General features: G+C 40.0%; 1 protein-coding gene across 1 annotated transcript; it reads left to right on the top strand.

Moving 5' to 3' along the window:
- Positions 1-70: 70 nt before the first annotated feature.
- On the top strand, positions 71-17,725 carry Atp5pb (ATP synthase peripheral stalk-membrane subunit b). Its single transcript, XM_052729954.1, has 7 exons — positions 71-205; positions 470-506; positions 5,563-5,708; positions 8,193-8,356; positions 10,652-10,777; positions 16,024-16,203; positions 17,332-17,725. Exons 1-7 carry the CDS (start codon positions 166-168, stop codon positions 17,407-17,409), a joined length of 771 nt encoding a protein of 256 aa, XP_052585914.1. The 5' UTR covers positions 71-165; the 3' UTR covers positions 17,410-17,725.
- The last annotated feature ends 6,091 nt before the right edge of the window (positions 17,726-23,816 follow it).

Here is a 23,816-nt window from a genome sequence, read left to right as displayed (position 1 = left end):
CCCCCTTCTCGCGAGAAAAAAAAAAAAAAAAATCTAGCAGGGCAGAGAGAAACTACTCCTCTCTCTTCTCGCGAGATATGCGAGCGGCCATCTTGCTCCTACGCTGATAGTCTCGGCTTGGGGTCAAAGGGACGCGAAAGACCGCTGTCTGGACATTTGCGGACCATGCTGTCCCGGGTGGTACTTTCTGCCGCCGCCACAGCGGGTGAGAGACGTAGACCCCAGGGCTGGCCTGTCAGGATGACTGGGAAGAAGCTAGGGTCCCAGGGAAGCGGAAAGTGGGTGAAGCAAGGACAGCGACGTTTGGGCCTGAGCAGAGGAGTGAGCCGAGCTGCCTGACAATGTAGGATCTCGGGGGGGACGTCAAGGAGGGATGCATGGGCGTAGGGACCCCGTCTCGCGGCGACCGAGGAAGGTAGAAACTGAATTTCACCTTGGCTTTGCTAACCTGCGCCTTGTGTGTTTGCAGCCCCGTGTCTGAAAAACGCGGCTGTCCTGGGACCAGGGTAAGTGTCACCGCGTTTTATTACTCGGTTTCCTTTTCTTAGCTTTAAGCCAGAAATGACCGTTTTCCTTCATTTTGACGAGCCTAAATCTTCACTCAGACGCTTATTCTAGTTGCCTTGAACGTTATCATCTCCCTCTGTGACAGACACATAAGAGGGTAACTCTCGCCCCTCACAGTGAGTGACCTTCAGGGACACAAAGCTCTGAATCAGTTACTAGATTACACCCAAGAACAGATCTGATTAAATGTAACAAAATAAAGCATGTTGTTTTGGGTGTCTCCCAGATTTCAGTCTTCTGTTGTCGTATCAGGAGTCAGAAATCATGCATTAATTGGGAAATGTTTATCTTGACGATCACAGAATGAGAAGGACAGTGCATCTTCACGGAGCTCACAACAACTGGAGTCAGGACAGCTGCATAGAACAGTTTACAGGCTCCAGAGGTGGAGCGGGGTTCACCTGGCTCCTCCACTCACTGTCTCTTAGAGCCATATATTATGGATTATGAGACATAAGAGACTTAGTTCTTGTAAAACTCAGGAAACAGTGCTTGGTACATTGTGTGTACTTAGAAATGTTGGCGCTGTTGCAGTTAAAATTCTTTTCTTAAAACATATCGCTGTGTGTGAAACATTTTAACTCCTAAATTTAATCATGAAGCTTTCACAGTTAAATAACTACAGAATGCTTGAAAAAAAATGGCCTCATTTAGGTGTAAATGTCTTGTGTGTGCAATAAAGTGAAACTGTCATTGACTGCTTTCATCTTATAAAAAAATCACTCCATGCAAACATTGAAAAATAGCTGTATGCTGGAAATGTACCCTTGGTGTGATCCTTGGCACTGCCAAGTATGAATCATGGCACAAGTGATAAGTGAACTGCATAGAGAAGATACAAGAAGCAGCCTTCATTTCTCCTCTGTCACACTCCATTCTAGTACATCAGCAATGCTCAGCCTGGAGATTATTCTTTGGGGTTTTTTTTTGTTTTTTGTTTTTGTTTTTGATTTTTTGAGACAGGGTTTCTCTGTGTAGCTTTGCGCCTTTTCCTGGAATTCTTTGACTATGCCTACCACCATTATTATGGCATGAGCAGCCAATGGTTTTGAATGGGGCAATTTCATTAGCCCTTTAGTCTTAACTTCTGTTTTTATCCCAGTGCAGCCCATTGTCCATGTAGCATAGAGATTATGACAATCTCACACCTAGAACCTTCAGAGCTCATATTCATCTTGAAATAAAATCCAGACTTAGCAAAACCAAGAAAACTCAGCCTGAGTCAACCCCACCTATCTTTTGGTTCTTCTTCAACCTTCCCCTGTAGCTTTGTATTCCAGTCATACCAGCCTTGCTTTTCTCTGGAAAATGCCAAGCTTTGGGTTTGGGTTTTCTTGTTTGTTTGTTTGTTTTTTTAAGAATTTTATTTTTCTGTGTGCGTGCACACTTGCTTTCACACAAGTGTATCTGCATGAATGCTTGCAAAGGCAAGAAGAGGATGTTAGATCTGCAGCTGGAGTTAAGGGTGCTTGTGAGCAATCCAGCATAGGTGCTGGGAACTAAACTCTGGTCCTGTAGAAGAACAGCAAGTACTCTTGACTGCTAGGCCATCTTTTCAGCCTAAGCTCAATTTTAATTGTCATATGTTCATTGTATGAAGTACTGGCTTTTATAAGGACATTTTTATACAAGTATATAATGTACCTTGAGCAAGCCTAGCGCCCCACCCCCATGCTCATCTACTATCTTTTTTCTCCTTTCTGCCCTCTCATTAGTCCTCTTCATTCTTCTGTACAGTTTGGTTCCCATTTTCATGTTATGGACATGATTTTATGTACCTCTATAAAATAATACCCACAAATGAAAGAAAACATGATATTTTTATCTTCCTGAGACTGAATTTGTCTTATATGATAATCTCCAATTATATCTATTTTCCTGCAGACAACATAATCTCATTCTGTATACTTGAATAAAATTTCATTGTGCATATAGCACATTTTCTCTATCCATTCCTCTGTTCGCAGACACCTAGATTTCTTCCATAATTTAGTTATTGTGAATAGTGATGCAATAAACACTGATGTACAAGTATTTCTGTGGTATGCTGACTTGCAATCCTTAGCTTAAATAGACGGGGGTGCTCTAGCTGAGTGATATTATCTATTTTCAGTTTTTTATGGGCCCTTCCTATTGATTTTGGGGCTGGACTAATTTACATCCCCCACCAGCAGCATGTAAGGTTTCTCTTTTTCCTTACGTCCTCACCAGCATTTGTTACTTGGCTTAATAATTTCTATTCTGACTGGAATGAATCTCAATGTGGTGGATTTTTTTGTTTGTTTGTTTTTAACTTTTATTTATTCTTTGTGTCTTTTATATCATGCATCTCTGTCCCATTCATTTCCCCGTCCCTTTGTATCTACCCTCTGCCCTTGTATCACTCCCTCCCCAAAATAAAATTTAAGAGGAAAAGAAGAGAAGGAAAAATCAATCTCATCATGGAAGCTGTAGTGTGACAGTGAGTCACGCAGTACACCCTTTTATCCATATATCTTGACTTGCAAGTGTTCGTTGCAAGTCATTGGTCTGGTTCGAGGCCTCTGGTTTCTGTCACACTATCTGCTACACTGCTAGGCCCTCACTGGAACTCCTGTTGGTTATTCTGCTGTTGCCCTGTGTCTTGGAGATCCTGCAGCTTTGGGTCTGCAGGACCTGTCCCTTCACATGCTCCAGTAGATCACAGATGAGGTAGATGTTGGTGTGGGCTAATTCATAACTGGTTCTGGGCCTGGGTAGTTGCAGGATTGGTCAGCCCACCAGCTCTCCCTTGTTCTCACCACCAGGGTGAGCTCTCCTGCATTGTCCTGGCTAGTTCACCCCTTACAGGATGAGCATGGGGCTGAGTCAGTTCTGCTTTCATGTCCTCAGGGTCAGTTCTCCCACACCTGCACCTTCAGGATCAGCTCTGCTGTATTGCCCAGGCCGGTTTAGAGGCCACTCTCCTAAGTGCTGTAGCTGATTAGTGACAGGGATACCTCTCCTGCTCCTATGACCTCAGGGCTGGCTTTCCCTCCTGCCTCAGATGTTGATTGGAGAGGAGGGAGACAATGTGGTGTTTTTTTGTTTTATTTTGGTTTGGATTTTTTTTTTTTGGCTTTGGTTTTTTGAGGTAGGATTTCTCTGTGTGCAGCCCTTGCGATGTCCTGGAACTCACTTTGTAGACCAGGCTGGCCTCGAACTCAGATTCACCTGCCTCTGCCTCCTGAGTGCTGGGATTAAAGACATGCACCACAATGCCAGCTTCAGTGTGGTTTTTTTTATTTCCCTGTTGGCTGGTGATATTGAACCATTTTTCTTTGAGACAGAGCTTCCCTCTGTAGTCCTGGCTGGCCTGGAAATTGCTGTGTAGACCAGGCTGCTCTCAAGGAGCTCCCCTACCTCTAACTCCCCAGTGCTTGATTAAAGGTCTAGGCTCAGCCTTTTTCTATGTTTATTACTCACCTTTTGGATATTGTCCATTTCCTTGGCTCATTTATTTACTTGGTTGTATTTCTTAAATTTAAGGGGTTGTTTTGTTTTGTTTTGTCTTATTTTATAGATACTAATTCTGTTAGATGTACTTACCAAAGATTTTCTCCCATTCTGTAGCTGTCTCTTCATTTATTTATTTCCTTTGCTGTGAAGAAGAGTTTTAATTGTATAAAATTACATGTCAGTTGTTGGCGTTATTTCCTGAGCAATTAGCACCCACAGAAAGTACTTGCCTGTGTTTGTCTTAAAGGTTTTGTTACATTTGGGATAGGTTTTTGTAAAGGCTGGGAAGTAGATACCCATTTTTTCCCAGCATAATTTGTTGAAGTTTGTCTTTGTAGGGGATATGCTTTGAGGTCTTTGTAGAGGATATGCTTTGAGGTATCTGGAAGACTGTTTGGATTTGGCTATCATTAAATAAAAGGCATACCAAGAAGAAGCAGTATAAGGCAAGTGCTTGTTTTTGAGAGAGATGAATAGTTCATATGAGTAGAGGTAAGGCACTAAAGAAAAATGAAGATGCTCAGTTTGCAGGAACTGGGTCAGCTGTGCTATATAGTTTTGTTTTCTGTAAACAGAAGAGAACCTGCTGAAGAGTTTTCATGTCAGATTCATGTTTAGAAGCGTTGGCAGTAATATGAAAGAAGGAGCTACATTTAAGGAATATTTGACAAGAAGAGCCATCATGTTTGGGGATGTTAAAATAGTTTAAGAAAGAAAATGAAGGCTTCAACTGAGGTAACCTTGGCAAACTGAAAAGGCCTATGTCACATAGTGATGAGCAGTCCATCAAAGAGAATATTCAGAGTCAACATTCTCAGTATCAGATTGCCTACAGCAGCATTGGCATTTAGGTAACTATTCATGTGGAACCCTACCATGTGACAAGTTCCGTTCTAAGAATGTTACATATATTAATTCAGTCTTCATAATAGCCCTGTAAAGTAATATGTTTTATTCCTTCCATAAAGAAATCTGAGATTACACAAACTTCAGTTCTAGGTGCTGGTAAGATGACTTAGCAGGTTAAGATACCTACCTGCCAAAAGCTGACAGGTCTACCCGAGTTCTGTTTCCCAGATTCACGTAGCTGAAGGAGAGAAACAACTGCAAGTTGTTGTCTGACCTTCACGTGTGTGGTGGTGTGCATGTGTGCAGACACAAACAATACAAAAAGGAAGAATAGAAAGATATTTTTAAACTTCAAATTCTTTGCTCAAAGTCTAGTAGTTGGTTTAAGATTTTAACTCACGGCATCTGGCTGTAGTCCATTCTCTTGTGTTTCATTGCTCCTGATTGACACATATCAAGTCCTTGGTAAATGATCCATAGTGTTATACAAAGATTTCAGTAGAGTCTTAAGTCACTGCCCTGGACCTTCCTATTTCTGTCTGTTCTCTTTCTTTTATGACAGTAGGAAATACCTCAGTCTTTATCCCCATTCATTGTTTTTGTTAATTGTTTGTACATTGTGTTTTCTCTGAAAAATTGGTTTTTAATTTGTATAATGATTGCTTGTAGGGTATTGCAGGCAACAAAGGTCTTTCACACAGGACAGCCACGTCTTGCCCCTGTACCACCTCTTCCCGAATATGGAGGAAAAGTACGTCTAGGGCTGATCCCTGAAGAATTTTTCCAGTTCCTTTACCCTAAAACTGGTGTAACAGGTGGGCATTGTCTGGTCTTTAGTAATATATTTGAGTGGTACCATTAAAGTCAAGTCCTTTTTTCAGAAAGTAGTGATTCCATATATTTTAAAAAAAAAAAAATTGCTCTAACTTCTCTTTGAAATAAATTTTGTTTCAGGATTTTAATTTACTTTTGTAGCTTTGTTTCCATTTATTGACATGCTAATCATGCTAATTTCTTTGATTTATTCCTGATATTATTCTAACCATACAATAATGAACTAAGTTTAAGTGTCTGATATTGTGAAACATGTATTATAGGATAAAAAATTTTTAAATGAGTACCTGTATGTAATACTGTCAGACAATAAAGGGAACTATGAATAGAAATAAGGCAGTAGAGATTTAGAGAGAGGAGTGTGTGTGTGCATGTTCACATGCATGTCTTAACAAGTAGGAACACCTTCCCTCATCAGTTGTTTTTATAAAAAGGCATAAACTTTCAGAATCATATTTTTTTATAATGACTGATTTCACTTTCATTATTCACCACTAGAAAAGTGGTTTGCAAGGGTGTCTTACCCCACTTGCGGCTGAACTGGATTGGATCTTAGGTCCTGTGGCTAAGTTAGCTTTCTTTTGTCTCTACACACTGCCTTACTTTCATGGAACACCGGAAACCCAAAATTTGTTTTTAGCCCTAGACTGACCTAAAATAGCATTTCCTTATTTGAAATGGAAGAAAATAAGTGTCTTCAAGATATTCATAAATCATTAAAATGTTAATACAATGGGCTTTTTTTTTATAAACTCATATTTTAAATATATGCACTAAAGACAGTGAGGTCGGGGGGAAGCCTGAAACTTTGAGAAATCTGGGTTCTATATGGTTGGGACTGTAACTCTTACTCTTGTAATACTTGTTCAAATTATTTGTCCCTACTGCTACTCAGACTATAGTGCTGTTCTTACAAGCCTTATGTCCCATCCTAACATCTGGTAAGATACCAAGGAGAGAGAAAAAAAAAAAAAAAGATGCCAAGGAGAATGTTAATACAAATATTTGTGTTCTAAAGACTATAATTTAAAAATCATGACAGTGTAGACACTTAGCTGGACAAGGGTGCCATATCCCTGTAATCCCAGCCAGAAGCTGACAAGATTGCCACAGGAAGTTTAGTGCCAACCAGGGCTACAGAGCAAGACTTGTCTGGGAGGTGTGAGAGACAGGGCGTCACTTTAGTTACACTCTTTTGAGAAGTCCAGGTCCACTCTATGCACTAGCGTAAATTTCAACTTTTTTTTTTTTTTTTTTTTTTTTTTTTTTTTTTTTTTTGGTTTTTTTCGAGACAGGGTTTCTCTGTGTAGCTTTGCGCCTTTCCTGGATCTCGCGCTGTAGACCAGGCTGGCCTCGAACTCACAGAGATCCGCCTGGCTCTGCCTCCCGAGTGCTGGGATTAAAGGCGTGCGCCACCACCGCCCGGCGTAAATTTCAACTTTTTAAGACTTAAATTTTTGCATGTATGTTTTGCGTGCATGTACATCTGTGTACCACTTGCATGCAGTGCTCTTAAGAGGCCAGAAGAGAGTTTTGATCTCCTGGAACTGGAGTTACAAAAGGTTGTGACCTGCCCTGTGGGTGCTAATTCAGGCCTGGGCCCTCTGCAAGAACAGCAAATGTTCTTGACCACTAAGGCATTTCTCCAACCCCATAAATTCCAACTTTAAAAAAATTTAAAAAGAATGCAAGACTTCAATAAGAAGTCTGAAGCCACGTAGTGGTGACACACACCTTTAATCCCAGCATTCGGGAGGCAAAAGCAGGCGGATCTCTGTGAGTTCGAGGTCAGCCAGGGCTACACAGAGAAACCTTGTCTCAAAAAACCAAAAAAAGGAAAAAAGAAAAGAAAACTGTGTCCTCAATCCTCTTCTTTCTAAACTCATGGCCTAGTTTTGTTTTGTTTTGTTTTAAGTAACTATATTGGAAGTATTATAATTAGTTGCCTACAGAAGTTGAGAATTCTGATAATGTAATTCTTTTTATGTGTATATTTTTTAGTATTTGGGGTTTTTTTTCTCTTTTTTCTTACATCTTTTATAACTCCTCAGCAAAGAATGGATAGTTTTGTTCTGTCCTGTATTTCCATTCAGTCATCAGTATTTGTTGCTGAAAAGATTAATCTAGAAAGCAGTTTGTCTTTGTAGAATAGTTCCTGTGTGCTAAGTACTTTATGTTTATATTATTTCTGTTTTTATCAGCCCTTCAAAGAAGGTACCCTTTCCCTTTGTGGAAAGAGAGTTCAGAGATTATTTTAATTTCTGTTTCTGATAGATTGTAGTGTATATGATACAGATTTCCTTCAGTCCAGATCTTTATTCTTTCAGCTCTGTGTACTACTTAAACTGTATGTGTATAATCTGATTATCATTTTTAACTTGGCCTTGAAGTAACCAAATGTAGGTTAACATTTAAAATATGTAGGCATAACATCTAAAATATGAGTTAACTCTCTGTTCTTCCAGGACCCTACGTGCTTGGAACTGGGCTCAGCTTGTATTTTCTCTCCAAAGAAATATATGTGATTACCCCAGAGACCTTCTCTACCATAACAGTAGTAGGGTTGATTGTCTATGTGATTAAGAAATATGGTGCTTCTATTGGAGAATTTCTTGATAAACTTAATGAGGTAAGAATCTTAAACTTTGTTTCCCACTTTAGACTATAGCATAAACATTTCAGTTATCCAATATTATTTATATGAATGTTAAAGGAGAAAGTATACCAATTAATAGTTACCATGGTTACAGTCATATTGTAGTTAGTTACTGCTTTGATATAAAATTGAAATTTACTGAACTCTTCAGATTTTCCTAGTCTTTTTCCCATTTCTAAAAATGTCATTTAACTCTTTTAAGTAGAAAAAACGGTGTGTATAAAATTGTCAAATAAAAATTTTTAAGGATGTTTAATCTCTACATTGAGTATCAACTGGAATAAATTGCAACAGTTATTTCTTTAGAATTAAAAACTATGCTTCCATTTGTGTTTCGTTGGTTGGTGATGTTGGGACCCTGTTGAGGGCTTTCATGTAGCACAGGCTGACCTTAAACTTTTCTGTAAATTCAAGGCTGACCTTGAATTCCTGAATCCCTTAATGTCCATCTCCTTAGTGACAGAATTTTGTTTTAACTTTTTCTTTTCTTTTTTTTTGAGACAGGGTTTCTCTGTGTAGCTTTTGGTTCTGTCCTGGATCTCGCTGCTCTGTAGACCAGGCTGGCCTTGAACTCACAGAGATCCACCTGGCTATGCCTCCCAGTGCTGGGATTAAAGGCGTGTGCCACCACCTCCTGGCTGTTTTAACTTTTTAAGACAAGGTCTCTGTATGCCTTGCTAGCCTTGCTAGCCTAGTGATCAGTGTGTGTACCAGGCTAACCTTGAACTTGTGGACATTCTCCTTCTGACAGTTTCTTATATGTACTTTGATCAGATTCATTTTTCATTACCCTCTTCCATCCCTCCTCCCATTTCTGCTGAACCTTTCTTCCCAACAGGTCCTTTTCCTGCTTTTGTTTTTGTAACTCATGTACTTTAATTAGTGTTGCTTGCTTGAGCATAGGTGGGAGTTTCTTTATAGAAGCATGGGCGACTTACCAGTGGGTATACTGGTAATAGAAAATGACTCTCCCTTGGGGTTGGGGATTTAGCTCAGTGGTAGAGCGCTTGCCTAGCAAGCACAAGGCACTGGGTTCGGTCCTCAGCTCCAGTTAAAAAAAAGAAAAGAAAATGACTCTCTCTCAGCAACCATTAACTGCCAGTAGTGAAGTGTGGGGCTTCATGAGTCCCTCCCACATCCATGATTGAATGTTGACAGCTAGCTCAGTCTTGCACAAGTAAAATATTCCCAGCTGGTGTGAATTCATTAGTGCAATGACATTAATGTCATGTCCAGAAAAGAGCATCTCACAGCATTTTCCATAGCCACCAGCTCGTAGATTCATTCCACTTCCTCTCCCTTGATGTTCCCTGAGTCTTGGTGAAAGTGATACGGATGTCACATTTAGGGCTGAGCACTACACAGTCATGTAGTCTTGGCACTTTGGTTAATGAGTCTCATAATTGCCACCCACTGAAAACAAGCTTCTCTGACGAAGACTAAGAGCTGCATTAATCTATGGGTATAGCATAAATATGCAGAAAGCAGTTTGACACTGTATTCATTTAAAAAACAATATGTTATAGCCTTCTCAGCCATGGAATATGGACTAGATTTACAGAGTCTAGTCAAACATTATTGTACCGTTGGATATATCTTCCTTGGCAGGTTGGTATTACAGCTTGAAGGGTTCAGATGCAGGAAAAAAAACAGTGATGACTTTTCTTCCTCAGCAGTCTTCCTAGCACTTTCAGGCATTGTAAAAGCTAGCCGACAGACAAAAGACTTCCGTCTTAGTTCAAACTAGATTTCTCTGTCCTGCAGCCAAGTGTCTTCAGCAGTAGGATCTTAACCATCTCGTTCTGGTGCTCAGTCAAGAGCAATGGAAATAGACTGTATTGGGGCCCTTGGAGCCTCCCTAACCAACAATTTATTATCTCACACATGGCACTGGGGTGTTTGTTTAATAACCTATGGCTTCTAGGAGCAGTATGGCCCACCTATGCAGGGTATCTTTGTTCAAGCTCTTTTTTTATTATTATTATTATCTTTATTATTATAATACATTAATTATCCTACAGAATAGCAAGTTTTTGTATGGCTTTTTCATACATCCTTAGTTTGAATTAATCCTACACCCTCCTTCCTTGATCTTTCTTATTGAATGATATGTAACTCTTACAGGTAATACTTTTGAAGATTTGTGTGTTTCCCTGTGTATTTCTTTCTTGTGGGCATTTTTATAAACGAAGGCTAAAACTGAGAAAGCATAAAATGAATCTTTTTGGTACCATTTGTGTTTCCACTGACATTGTAATATAATTACAGGAAAAAATCGCTCAACTGGAAGAAGTCAAGCAAGCAAGCATAAAACAGATCCAGGATGCAATTGACATGGAGAAGGCACAGCAGGCTCTGGTTCAGAAGCGCCACTACCTCTTCGATGTTCAGAGGGTAGGTTTCAGCACCTTCTAAGGGTGGGGAAGACACTTGTGGGTGGGCCAAGACAAAAACAGAAACAAAAATTAGTGTCTGGGATGTAGCTCAACAGTAGATTACTTCCTTTCCATGTACAAGAAAGAAAGCCTAACACTACCAAAAAGTCAGAATATTTTGAGGAATGATTAAATTTTTAAGATGGGCCTTATTTTATATAGAAATGAAGATTTGCCTAGAAGTTGACAATTACAATTATGTAGATATTTAAGAACTGCTAAGTGAAAAAAATACTTAGGATTGTTCTAAAATTAGAAACAGTATAAAGTGCGAAAGAACACTCTTTGAATCCATACAAAAGGAAAATAAATAATAAGTTAGGGCTCCTTTTTAAAAGGGCATGCACTGTGTAAGAAAGGCCAAAGGTGAAATACACTCTGCATTTTGTACATACTTGAATAAGAAAATCTTAACATTTGCCGTTAGATAATTTGATCCTTAACATACATTCAAAAAAGCTGTCTAGAAAGCAGTAGAGCTTTTCATTGTACCCAGAGCTTAATTAGGTTCTAAAATTAGAAACATGTAGGGTATTTTGTCATTACTTTCTTTGAGCCTAGTATCTAATGCCTGATATTTAAAGGTAAGATGTCTCATACTGAAATTTTACATTATATAAGCACACATGTGGGGATGGTTCAGCAGTTAAGAACATTGTTGCTCTTTTTTTCTTTCTTTCTTTCTTTTTTTCCGGAGCTGAGGACCGAACCCAGGGCCTTGCACTTGCTAGGCAAGCGCTCTATCACTGAGCTAAATCCCCAACCCCTTGTTGCTCTTTCAGAAAACTCAGGTTCAGTTCCTCATAGTGGCTCACAGCCATTCTTAACTCCAGTTTCGGGAATCACACCTTTTTCTGATTTCTACAGGCGGCATGCATGTTACACACATACATATAGCATGCATGCAATGAAAACAGATACTGACATAAAGTATCTAAAATACTAATAGTAAGGATCTAGGCCACTGGTTCTCAAGTTTCCTTACCCCATGCACCACTCACTAGTTTTTTTTACCCATTTCAAGCCCTATAGAGTTAGGTCTCTTGAAGACTTAAGAATCTACACTCTTACTAATTGGATTCATTAAGCATATGAATATTTATAAACCTCAGAAAATGTTAAAGCCAAGCTTGGTATGATGGTTCACACCTATAACCCACTACCCAGGAGGCTGAGACAGAAGGATTGCTCTGAGCATCATACTTGTTGAGTTCTTATCTGGATACTGTGGTCAAGGCAAGGTGTGAAGAAAAACAGAGCAAGAAACAATTTATGTCTTCATAGTATTTACTGCACAATAGTATTTGCATAGTATTTTGTCTACACAAAAGACAACTCTCACCTTAAAGGGAATATAGAAAGTTTATTCTGGAACTAAATACGAGTGACCCCAGAACACATTCAGGTTATCCCAAATACTGTGCTCCAATATAGTATCACTTTAGTAACAGAACAAAAGAAGTTCTAAATCAAGACATTTTTCAAATACATTGGTAGAGGCACTGGAGAGGTGGCTCAGCAGTTAAGAGCAATTGCTGCTCTTGCAGAGAACCCAGGATCGGTTCCCAGCACACACATGATGGCTTACATCTGTAACCCCAGTTCCAAGGGATCCGGTACTCTCTTCTGGCCTCTGTGGGCACACAAATATACACACAGTGCAATTACATACATGCAGTCAAAACGTATAAAAGCACATTGGTGGAAACATTATGTAGGCAAGTTACAGCAAAGCAAAAAAATCTCTTCTATAGGCCTCAAATATATATAAAATGATAAAACCTGATCTGTCTGTACATTCCTAAGTATTTACCTAATAGTCACAAAGGTGTTGGGCCATGATAAACTGATAATAAATGGCAATTTAAGGTCTGAATAACCTAAGATGAAGCATAGCCAAGAACTATAATATGTCAAGTCATTCATGTTTCTAGAAGGTCTTGACCTAAAGTGATTGAAAGAAAGTTGTCACAGGCAGAGGAGTGATAAGGTTTCACTTGTATTTAAAGGGATCACCCTGTAACCTTGTTGCAGATAGCCTTCAAATTGGTTTTGACAGTTAGCAAAGAACAGATCTTAAGAGTATGGGGCTTTGTAGCCTGATTGCCTGTGTTCAGATCTTAGTTTCACAATTTATTAGTTCTGTAACCTTGGGCAAGTTCAACTTCGGCCTCAGTTTCTCTCTGTAAAATAGATACACTGATACCCATGATGTATTTCTAAAACTTGACTAAATTGACACAAACACAAGAATGTTTAGAACATAGTAGTTACTCAGAAAATACAAACTACCATTCAAACGTAAGATAAATATCACACACACACACACACACACAGGGAGGGGGGAGCTGTTTGTAGTAGAAAAGATCGGAAACAGCCTAACCTATTAGCAGATCTTGGGTAAATGAATCCTGGAACACAAGTATACTGGACTCCAGTGTACTTTAAAATTGAGGTGGGTAGTATAACATAAGGAAAGTAATATGTGTATGCATGTATCTCTGTTGGATGTGTTAAATATTTCTGGGGAAGTGTAACATGAATTGTTAGAAGGTCTTATTAATAAAAACAAACCCAGAGCCAGGTGGGGTGAATGCTGAAAGATCAGAAAAACAGAACCAACCACAGCTAACCTCACCTTGCCAATTCCTCAGCTGATCTTGTTTCCTCAAACTGGAAGCCTCTGTGTCCTCATCCGAATGGATCTCAGCTGAACTGCTGCTCAAAAGCCTAAAAGCTTAACAAGACTCTAGTTCCTAGTCCTCATGCCTTATATACCTTTCTGCTTCCTGCCATCACTTCCTGGGATTAAAGGCGTGTGTCATCATGCCTGGCTGTTTCCTGTGTGACTTTGATCTCACAGAGATCCAAATGGATCTCTGACTCCAGAATGCTAGGATTAAAGGTGTGAGTGCCACCATTTTCTGGCCTCTTTATCTGTCTAGTGGCTGTTCTGTTCTCTGACCCCAGATAAGTTTATTAGGGTGCACAATATATATGGGGACACAATATCACCCCTTTTTTAACAATAAAAGAAGCTTATAACTATATCCAATAAGTATATACAATATATATACAGTCAAGAATTACATTAACAATGTCCAGTCTATTAACATTTGACAGATTCAGACAAAAAACTCCCATTTTATATATATTAACAATGTCCAGTCCTTTAACAGTTGACAAACTCAGACAAAAAATTTTATTACTTATCCTATTTAAAACAAGTAGTTCCTTTTTAACAGTAGATTCAACAATCTACCTTTTTATCTTATCATATTCGTATTCTCTCTTTTTTCTTTTCTGAGTAGAGTCAAAAATCTACATTTTATCTTACCATTTTTATATCTTCCCTTTTTTCTTTTCAGAGTAGATTTAATAATCTACCCTTTTATTCTGTTATTTCTATCTTTTTTTTAAGAGTAGATTCAATAATCTTCCTCTTATCTATATTTTTTAACAAGAATCCTAAATCTAATCTCCTTTGTTTAGTCTTTTTTTTTTTTGACCATTAACAATTAACAACTTGTAACCAACCATCGTAAACAATGACAATATCCATAACTCATTAAACAACCAAAAACCACCCACCCTTGGAAATGTGGGTGTCGTTTTCTTAAAATAACTTCCTGCTTTCTGGGGGCAAAAACATCTTTAGGGGATCCTGAAAAGAAAGGTTTTGGGTTAATTGTGAGGTCCTGGGAGAGGTAGCTGTATTATTTGTTGTCCAGTCTCAGATAATGGAAGAATGCAGAGCATTTGTCTCAAGTCCTTGCTCAAGTAGTCTGAATCCTGGATCATCTCAGCTAGCCATCTCAAAATTGTCCTTTGTAGTTTGTAGTCCAAAGCAGATCTTTCAGTGGTGTTAATCAGTTTAATGGCTTTATCATAGTCCATATGGAATTGTCATTGTGGGATCCCATCATCTCTTTGAAGATTTCAAAGTTGCTATTAGGTGTGGTCATGGTTCCCTGCAGAAATTTTTTTTTTTTTTTTTTTTTTGCCGCCTCTGTGGTTTGAAGCAATCACAGTCCGATAAATGTCTGTTTCTTGGAACCACGAGCGTTCTTCCCTAGAAGAGAGTGTCTTCACAGCAATTTCTCCCCACCACTTGCCTCAACAAACTTCTCCAAACTAACTTTTGCTAATGCTTTCTTGTAACACAATGGTCCTGGTAATTCTTCTCCGAACAAGCAGCGGTAAACCCTTCGTCCCAGGTAGCAGCATCACCACAGCCACCAACATGATGAGAAGCAGCCAGCAACATGGAACAGCAGCCACTGTTTCCATGGTCCCACCACCACCATTTGTGGCCTGGCCCCAGCCGCAGCTTCTCAGCAAGCCTCCTAGGCTGGCCTCAAACTCTGCCTCTGCTTCCTTCAGCAAATCCTACCAAGTGTGCGCCACTGCAACCAGCAACGTGTAGCTCTGGTGCTGGGGCCCATAAGGCCACAGGCAAATAGCTTTTTTGCGAATTCATACCAACAAGTTGGGCACCAGATGTAGACAAATTTCTAAACAGTCTTATTAAATAAGAAACACAGAGCCAAATACAGGGGCGAAAGCGGTAGAGATCAGAGAAATAGAGTCACCAGCTAACCTTAGCTTATCACACTGCCATATTCTTTTCAGAGTAGATTTAATAATCTACCCTTTTATTCTGTTATTTCTATCTTTTAACCTTAGCTTACCACACTGTGCCTTTATTGCCTTGTTGTTCTGCCCTTTCATTGGCTCTTAGCCCAGCCACCTCACTTCCTAGTCACTGCCTGTCTGTACAGACCTCCAGGTCTCTATGGTTGATACTGGGATTAAAGGCGTGTGTCACCGTGCTTGGCTGTGTCCTTGAACGCACAGAAACTCTGCTCACCATGTGATCAGATAAAGGGTGCTACCACCACCTGACTTTTGTTTATGGCTGGCTATCTATGTCCTCTGATCTCCAGGCAAACTTTGTTTATTAACATACAAATAAAATATCACCACAGGGAAGAATGTAAGAAATGCAAGAAAATGGTAGTCTATGCCATGCTGGTAAATATTTGCCACATGCTGTTTTACTACCTGCATATTAAAAGAATTTCACATAAACATGTGAGAAATGGAGTATGCTAGCTGGCAAAGCCCCGAAACAGAAATGTTCCTTCATGTGTGCAAACAACATTTCTTAATTAAATGAAACCATTTCTTAATTCTTCCCCTCAGAATAATATTGCCTTGGCCTTGGAAGTCACCTACCGAGAACGGCTATATAGAGCATATAAGGAGGTAAAGAATCGCCTGGACTACCATATTTCTGTACAGAACATGCTGCGTCGCAAGGAAGAAGAGCACATGATAAACTGGGTGGAGAAGAATGTGGTGGAGAGCATTTCTGCACAGCAGGTACATGACATTTTGTGGTTTCTATGGTTGGACTGGTACCCTGACAATAATGTGCTGGGGGGGTGTGTTTGTGTATGTGCGCGTATGCTGATGCCATGACACCCATGTAGATGTCAGAGGATAACTTGAGGTGGGGAGGTGGAGGGGTAGGACAGGACAGTTCTTTCCCTCTACCATGCAGTTCCCTGGGATGGCACTCAGGAAGTTTTCAGGTTTGGAGGCAAGTGTCTTTGCCTGCTGTCTTAGTTACTTTTCTACTACTTTGACAAAGTACCATGACCAAGCCAACTTATAAAAGAAAGATTGTTTGGGGCTCACAGTTCCAAAGGGTAGCAGAGTCCATGACATCATGGCGGGCAGCAGGCAGGCAGGCAGGCAGGCAGGCATGGCACCGCACCAAGCACTAACTGAGAACTTATATCTGATCCACAAGAAAAAGGCTAGTCCTGGCATGAGCTTTTGAAATCTCAAAGTCTACCCCAGTGACAAAACACTCATACACAAATAATCTTTTTTTTTTTTAAAGATGATGAAAAAGAAAAAAACATGGTCTGTCAGAATTTGATGGATTGTAATAATTCTTATTTTAAAAACTTAGAAAATACCCAAAGATATATAGGAAAGAGACTGATAATTATTTTTTTAAGGTTTATTTATAATAGGTATTTTTAGTAGGGGTGCATGTATGTGTACATACACATGAATGCAGGTGCCTATGGAGGCCAGAAACCTCAAATCCTCTGGAGCTGAAGTTATAGACAGCAGTAAGCCACCTGATGTGGATGCTGAAAACCAAATTCAGGTCCTTTCAAAGAGTAGGAAGTACACTTGACTGCTGAGCCATCTCTCAGCCCCAATTATTTTCATTATTAATATTTCTGTATTACTAGTATTTGTTGGTTGGTCTTTTTCAATGAGCTTTGATTACCCAAACTAACATCAGGTAAAGGTGTTATTGGCATATCTGGCCTTAAATTCTTTATAGGTTTTACTCGTAAAAGCTGTCGGCCAGGGAATTAGTAAGCTTTCCACATTAAGCAATAATCTTGAGGTTCTGTTCTAGTAGGAATTATACCCCTTTTACATGTTCTTGAGATAACTAACTACCTTTCTCTTTCCTTGTCACAGGAAAAGGAGACCATTGCCAAGTGCGTTGCGGACCTAAAGCTGCTTGCAAAGAAGGCTCAGGCTCAGCCGGTTATGTGAATGCATCTGTCTCTGTTGAGATGGCCAGAGTTAGTTAACTGAAAGGGGAACTGGTCTGTGTGAAGAACTCTTCCTGTATTGCTGGCTATTGAAATTACAGTGTACCTTTCCTGAAAAATGATCGAGATTGATTTAGTGACTTAACACTATTGGCCAGTCAAGTATTTCTGATCCTTGCTGTGTATCTGGAGTTGTCTGGTGATCACTTTTGAATTAGTAATTTGCAGCAACTGCTGCCTGACAGAAACTACCAAGTTATGGTTTAAACTTGTAACAAGTTATACCGTCTTGCAATAAAATAACATTTGAAACAGAATTTATAAGTTTTATACTCTGAAATAGCACTTCATTTATTATGAGTAAGAATTATATGATTAAAAAACGTCTTTGACAGCTGGAGGTGGCTCAGTGGGTAAAGGGTTCTTGCCATGCATTCATGAGGACCTGACTTCAGATGGTGCAGAAGCCAGAACCATGTAAGAGCTGGGTGCAGAAGCACACATCTGTAATCACAGCACTCCTGTGAAGAAGATGAGAGGCAGAGACAAGAGAATCCCCAGAAGCTTGTAGCCCATGATGGTATACACAGCAGCAAACAAGATGCCAGGCAAGATAGACACCAGAGGTTGTCTTCTCACCTCCACACAAACCCACATGTACATACATATATGTTGCAGAGTTTTAGAGATGGCATTGAACTAATTCATATCTTGCTTATGGGATATTCCAGGAGAGAGCATAATACTGAATAAAGAACCATAAAAGAATACTAGTGTTCAAAGACGTTGATCAGGAATGGCAGAGAAAAAGAGGATTTTGGAGTCAGAAAGTAGAGTGGAGCACTTTGTGTAGGAAAAGTCAATAGTAAGCAAATTTTCAGGTTCATAGCTCAGAAGTCTTCTGCCAGTAATTTTTGTTGAAATCTAGACAGTGGGGTTAAAGGATAAGTAATTGAGACATTGAACCATGCAAGTGTTCTTGATGTCAAAACGAGGATGGTGGGGTAGGAGAACAGGCTCAGTAATTAATAACACATATTGATCTTGCAGAAGACCCAAATTTGGTCCCCAACTCACACATTGGGCAGTTCACAACCACCTGTAAACTCCAGGGAATCTAATGCCTCAGGCCTCCACAGACACCTACATTCAAGTACACATACCCACACACAGCCTAAAGCAAAATCTTTTTTAAAAACTGGATGATAGGCACATACATATGCCGTGGATTTAGTCTAGCTCAGGGGCTCATGAATGTCTTGTGATGAATTACAGTGGTATCTGGAGAAATACAAAATCTGCAAAGAACCTGATGTCTCTACCTTACTACACCAATGCTCTAGCCAGAAAGATTACGATGTCTTAATTCCAAATCCAATGTTTTCTCCAGTTCTCATATTTGACCTCTAAGTGACATTTGACACTTGGCCACTGCTTTTTCTTCCATTCCCCCTCTGGCCTCAAGTACCTGGCTATTCATGCCATTTCTCTCATCACTTTCTCAGTTCCCTTAACCAACTCCACTGTCTGTTCTGGCTCTCCTAATTACTGCAGTTCGGCCAAGTCCCATCCTCAGAATTGTACTTCATTTTCTACCTTTGATAGTACCCAGACCCACAGTTTCTATCACATGTATACAGATGGCTTGCTTGTCTACATCACAAATGTAATCAAGATGACCAGTGTACAAAATTTCCCCAAATTTAAGGAGCTTAACATGGAAGAATTTGGATTTTGCTTAGAGAATTTTGTGTAGGTTTGGGTGACTCCAGAGAAACTGTCCTCCATGTAGAGAACTCAGATCTACGTTTAGACCTAGGTCAGTGTCACTAGCTCATCACAGCCTCCATAAGAGCCCTATGAAGGGAACAGTCAGAAGAAGTCATGCATTAACAGTTAAATCTTTAATGCACTGGCCAGGGTTTGTCAGGTAGTGTTACCTAACCACAAGAGATGTTCCACCTCAAAAGGAGAGAAATGATTAACACTGAGGAATAGTGTGGTTTTAGGTTTTATGTGTGTTCTTAGAGTGCTGTGATTTGAGCCCCCAACCTTGGACCTGTTAAATAAATATTCTACTGAGCTGCAGCCCAGACCCCAGAACTCATTATCTACCATGCAAATCAGGATGTTTCCTGAATCCCAGATTTGTGTACCCAACTGCTCTCCCAATCTTTCTGAATGTCCATAAGCATCCCAAATTCAGAAACTCATTTGTGCATAATTCTACATTCATCCTTATATGTCCACAGTATTGGGCAGTGGATACAGTACAGAAAACTTCCTCTCACAACTGACTGGATGCATCAGATGTCTACCCTACCATTTCTCTCCCATAGTTATGGCCTATGTTCAAACCATATGGAAGGATTTCACCACTGTCCTGTACCTCACCACTCTACACATTCTGTAAACCCAAAAGTAATCATGTAACTCCTCAGTGGTCTCTCCATTACCTATAAGGTGACAGTGGTTAAAGATCCAGTAGGTGTTTGTTGTCCTTACTCTGTTTTCCTTTTCTGATCTCCAAACCCAGGAGTTCTTGCTCCTAGGCCCAGAAATCCCACTGGAATTTCTCTAAGCATGGCTATGGTGGTTTGAATGAGAATGGCCCCCGTGGGTTCATATATGTAAATGTTTGGTACCCAATTGGTGGAACAGAGGAGGATTAAGAGGTGTAGCCTAGTTGGAGGAGGTGTGTCATTGAGGGTAGGTTTTAAGGTTTCAAAAGCCCAAGCCAGGCCCAGTCTTGCTCTCTCTCTACCTGCAACTTTCAAATCGTATGTGTGCTCTTGGCTGCTGTTCCAGCACCATGCCTGCCTGCCACTATGCCCCTGACATGATGGTCATGGACTAACCCTCTAAAACTATAAGCAAGCCCCAATTAAATGCTTTCTAGTATAAGTTGCCTTGGCCCTGGTGTCTCCTCGCAGCACTAGAATAGTAACTAAGACAATGGCCTATATGAAGACTGTATTTTGAAAAGCAAATTGTGATTTTGAAAGTAAAATGCAACTTGAACATTTCATTCTCTGAAGCTTTTCTCAACAGCATCCTTAGTAGCCTGACTTTTTTTTTTTCTTTCGGGTCCCAATCCATAGTGTGTAAATCTATAACAGCATCTACAACATTCTTGCATGCACAATCTGGAACATTGTTTTGTAGAATAAAGATACCTATTCATAAGAGTGCGTAATACTTCAACTCAAGGACTATGTTATAACTGTGTTTTGTTTTTCTCTCTACCACCTAACAGACTGGGTCAGTGTATGTGTTCAATACATGTGTGGTTACATGGCTGTCACTCTTTAAGTCTTGAATTTCCAGTTTCCTTCTTGGGTTCTGACTGAGTCTTGCCATTTAGTGCTATCTTTGGTCATCGTGTCTTTATCCTTGTTTCTGCTGCCACTCTCCTAATGTCTCTCAAATCTATCATCTCTCTACTGCTGCCATTTCAGTCCCTATTGTCCTCAGATGGGTTCCTGCAGGGATCCCAACTGGCCTATTCATGTCTGTCCTGGCCACTTTCCATTCCGTTCTCGCCTCAGTTTTAGTGATTGTTTCAGAATGCAGATGTGCTGTTTCTTAAACCTCTACTATAGATATACTCATTTCTCTTATTATACAGACAAAAGCTCCAAGGGATTATTCCTGCTTCTTCAACTTCATTCATTCATTCTTTAGTCTTTGATCTTCCTGCTCTCCTTCCTGACAGTTTTCAAATGGTCTGTTATCCGAGCATCCCCTCCTCCTGTTCGAGAACTCCGACTCTCACTTCACTCACGTCAGTCAGTATCAGTGTTTTCCCGCTGAGACTCTTCCCGTGCTGTAGCCACATGGAAAGGACTCTGTCCCATCACATCGCATGGACTCATCTGCCTCCAGTGTGTTAACAACCTCTGACATCCTGAAAGTTCCACACAAGGTGGGGAAAAGCCAACTTTTACCTGCTTTCATGTCCTCAGTTTAGAACAGCACGTGGTGTGGGCTGGAGACATATTTAGTGGATAAAATACATGTCTTCTAGCCCAACAACCTGAATTTGATCCCTGGGATCCACAAGGTGGAAGGAGAAAACCAACTCCCAGAAGCTGTCCTCTGACCTTAACACATATGCCATGGTACATGTATACACACATATCCAAGTAAGTGTCTAAATAAATGTAATGTGAGAAGAGACCCATTCTAAAGAGAGGGAAGCCAGGGAATGGAAAAAAAATACCATCGGTTTCAAAGAGGAAGTCTGTGGCTTGGAGCTCAAACATATCTTTGCGACACAGCTGATGGGGACAGTGGGTACACTCTGTGTCACCACTTCTGAAAAGGAAGACTAGGGAGAGAAACAAAAGTTCAGTCCTCGGCAGCCGCGTCTTACGACTGGAGTTTTCCCAGAAAGGTAAATTAAAGACCCTTCTAATCCAGACTAAGTAATGGATCATCAAAGGACATTTTAAATGTTTATTTGGTGGTTTCTGGTGTGTTTTTCTTATTTGGCGGGGGAATGATGGCATTTGAATGACTGTGTGGCACAGGTCTCACAGCTCAGTCTCTTGTGCCCGCTTCTGTCACAAGTTTGGCTTATTCTTACTTTCTTTTGAAAATAAAAAATTATTTGTGGTGTGTGTGTGTGTGTGTGTGTGTGTGTGTGTGTGTGTGTGTGTGTGTGTGTGTGTGTATCAGGGACAATTTTCAAGTCAGTTCTTTTCTTTCACCGTTACATGGGATCTAGGAATTGAACCCAGGTTTCCAGAGTTGTGGGGTAGGTGCCTTTACCTGCGGAGCCATCTCACTGGCCCTTATTTTGGTGGTTTGTTTTTGTTGTTTTTGTTTTGAGACAGGGTCTAACTATGGAGCCCTGACTGGCCTAGAACTCAGGCTGTCCTTGAACTCAAAAGAGATCTGCCTGCCTCTGCCAAATACTAGGATTGAAAATGTGGGCCCACCATGCCAGACTCGTTTTCGATTTTTGAGACAGATCCTGTGTAATCCAGGCTAGTCCTTGACCTTATGCCAATTCTCCTGCCTCAGCCTCTCAAGTGCTGGGATTCCAAGTGTGTGCCACGACTCCTGGCTGGATTGTTGTTTTTGTCACCTGGATTTGTCACCTGTTTGTTTGTGGTGCTGTAAGATGATTTAATCTGTCAGGGTAGGGGGTCTAGGTTTTGTATGTGATATTATTTTATTTGGATTGCCCGTTCGTATAGAACTACTGCTGCAAAAGCAGACGGCCCTAAGTAGCTCTAAATGTGAGATCTGGTGGAAATCCACACTCTTCAGGAAGAATACATTTCAATATTTTAAATATAGTTTATAGCAATTATAAATATATACTATAATAAAATACAAGATATACTAATATTTACGATGTTCTGAAATGAATACCATTCACTTGTTTTATTTTTATTTTATTTTGAGGCAGGGTCTCTTTCTGTAACCCTGGCTGTCCTGGAACTCACTGTGTAGACCAGGCTAGCCTCGAACTCACAGGCATCCACTTGCCTCTGCCTCCCAAGTGCTGGGATTAAAAAGCATGTACCACCTCACACGACCAACATAAATTTCAAAAAGAACCAAAGATTGGTTAAAAAAAAATCATTATCCCTGATTCTGCAGGGATTATGGTCTTCCTGTTTTCGTAGTTTAGACTTCTCACTAAATTTTCTTGTCAATACCTTCCTTTTAATCTGATAGTGGCAGATATGATAGTGTTTGCTAAATGGTGAGGTGCATTATAACGTTGACTTGCTACTCTTTTAATGACACTTAGGAACAGGAATCCTTCTCAAAGTCTTCCCAGATATCTAAGGATTGGGAAAATCACTTATAAGAGCTGACTGATTAAAACATGCAAACCAATTATGGCATTTTCTGTCTAAGTAAATCACCTTAAAATTCAGCAGAAATTGTGAAGATCCCAATTTTTTTTTAGCATGAGTTTGGCTAAATACTAATTATAATTGTGGCCACCAAAAAATAATCAGGGTTGTAACTAAAATTTTATACATAAAAGCAGCAGTCTCATTATTAAGTTATTAAACACACTGGAAAGCATTTGTATAATCAGGGAACTGGCTAAGAAAGTCCATCTGTGGGAGCCAGAGGGATGGCACAATGGTTAAGAGCACTAACTGCTCTTCCAGAGGACCCAGGTTCAATTCCCAGCACCCACATGACAGCTCACAACTGTCTGTAATTGCAAGATCTGACACCCTCACACAGACATGTGCAAGCAGAACACCAGTGCACATAAATAAGAATAAATAATTTTTTTAAAAGTCCATCTGTGCTCAGTTAGCATGCTATCGCATGGGTTTGCTAGGCCCAGTTTCAGTTCTTTCTGGTCAACTATGATTTGAAAATATGAATGGGAACTACCCATAAATAAAATAACCTTATGTTTTAAATAGC

This window comes from Peromyscus californicus, unplaced genomic scaffold, assembly GCF_007827085.1.
Source record: "Peromyscus californicus insignis strain IS unplaced genomic scaffold, ASM782708v3 Scaffold_9__1_contigs__length_137607984, whole genome shotgun sequence".
Taxonomy (NCBI): domain Eukaryota; kingdom Metazoa; phylum Chordata; class Mammalia; order Rodentia; family Cricetidae; genus Peromyscus; species Peromyscus californicus.
This window is presented reverse-complemented; position numbering and strand designations above follow the sequence as displayed.

Coding starts and splice junctions, on each gene's coding strand:
- Atp5pb (XM_052729954.1), top strand. CDS start 166: ATGCTGTCCCGGGTGGTACTTTCTGCCGCCGCCACAGCGG. Junction 507..5,562: donor GCGGCTGTCCTGGGACCAGG/GTAAGTGTCACC, acceptor GATTGCTTGTAG/GGTATTGCAGGCAACAAAGG. Junction 8,357..10,651: donor TTCTTGATAAACTTAATGAG/GTAAGAATCTTA, acceptor ATATAATTACAG/GAAAAAATCGCTCAACTGGA.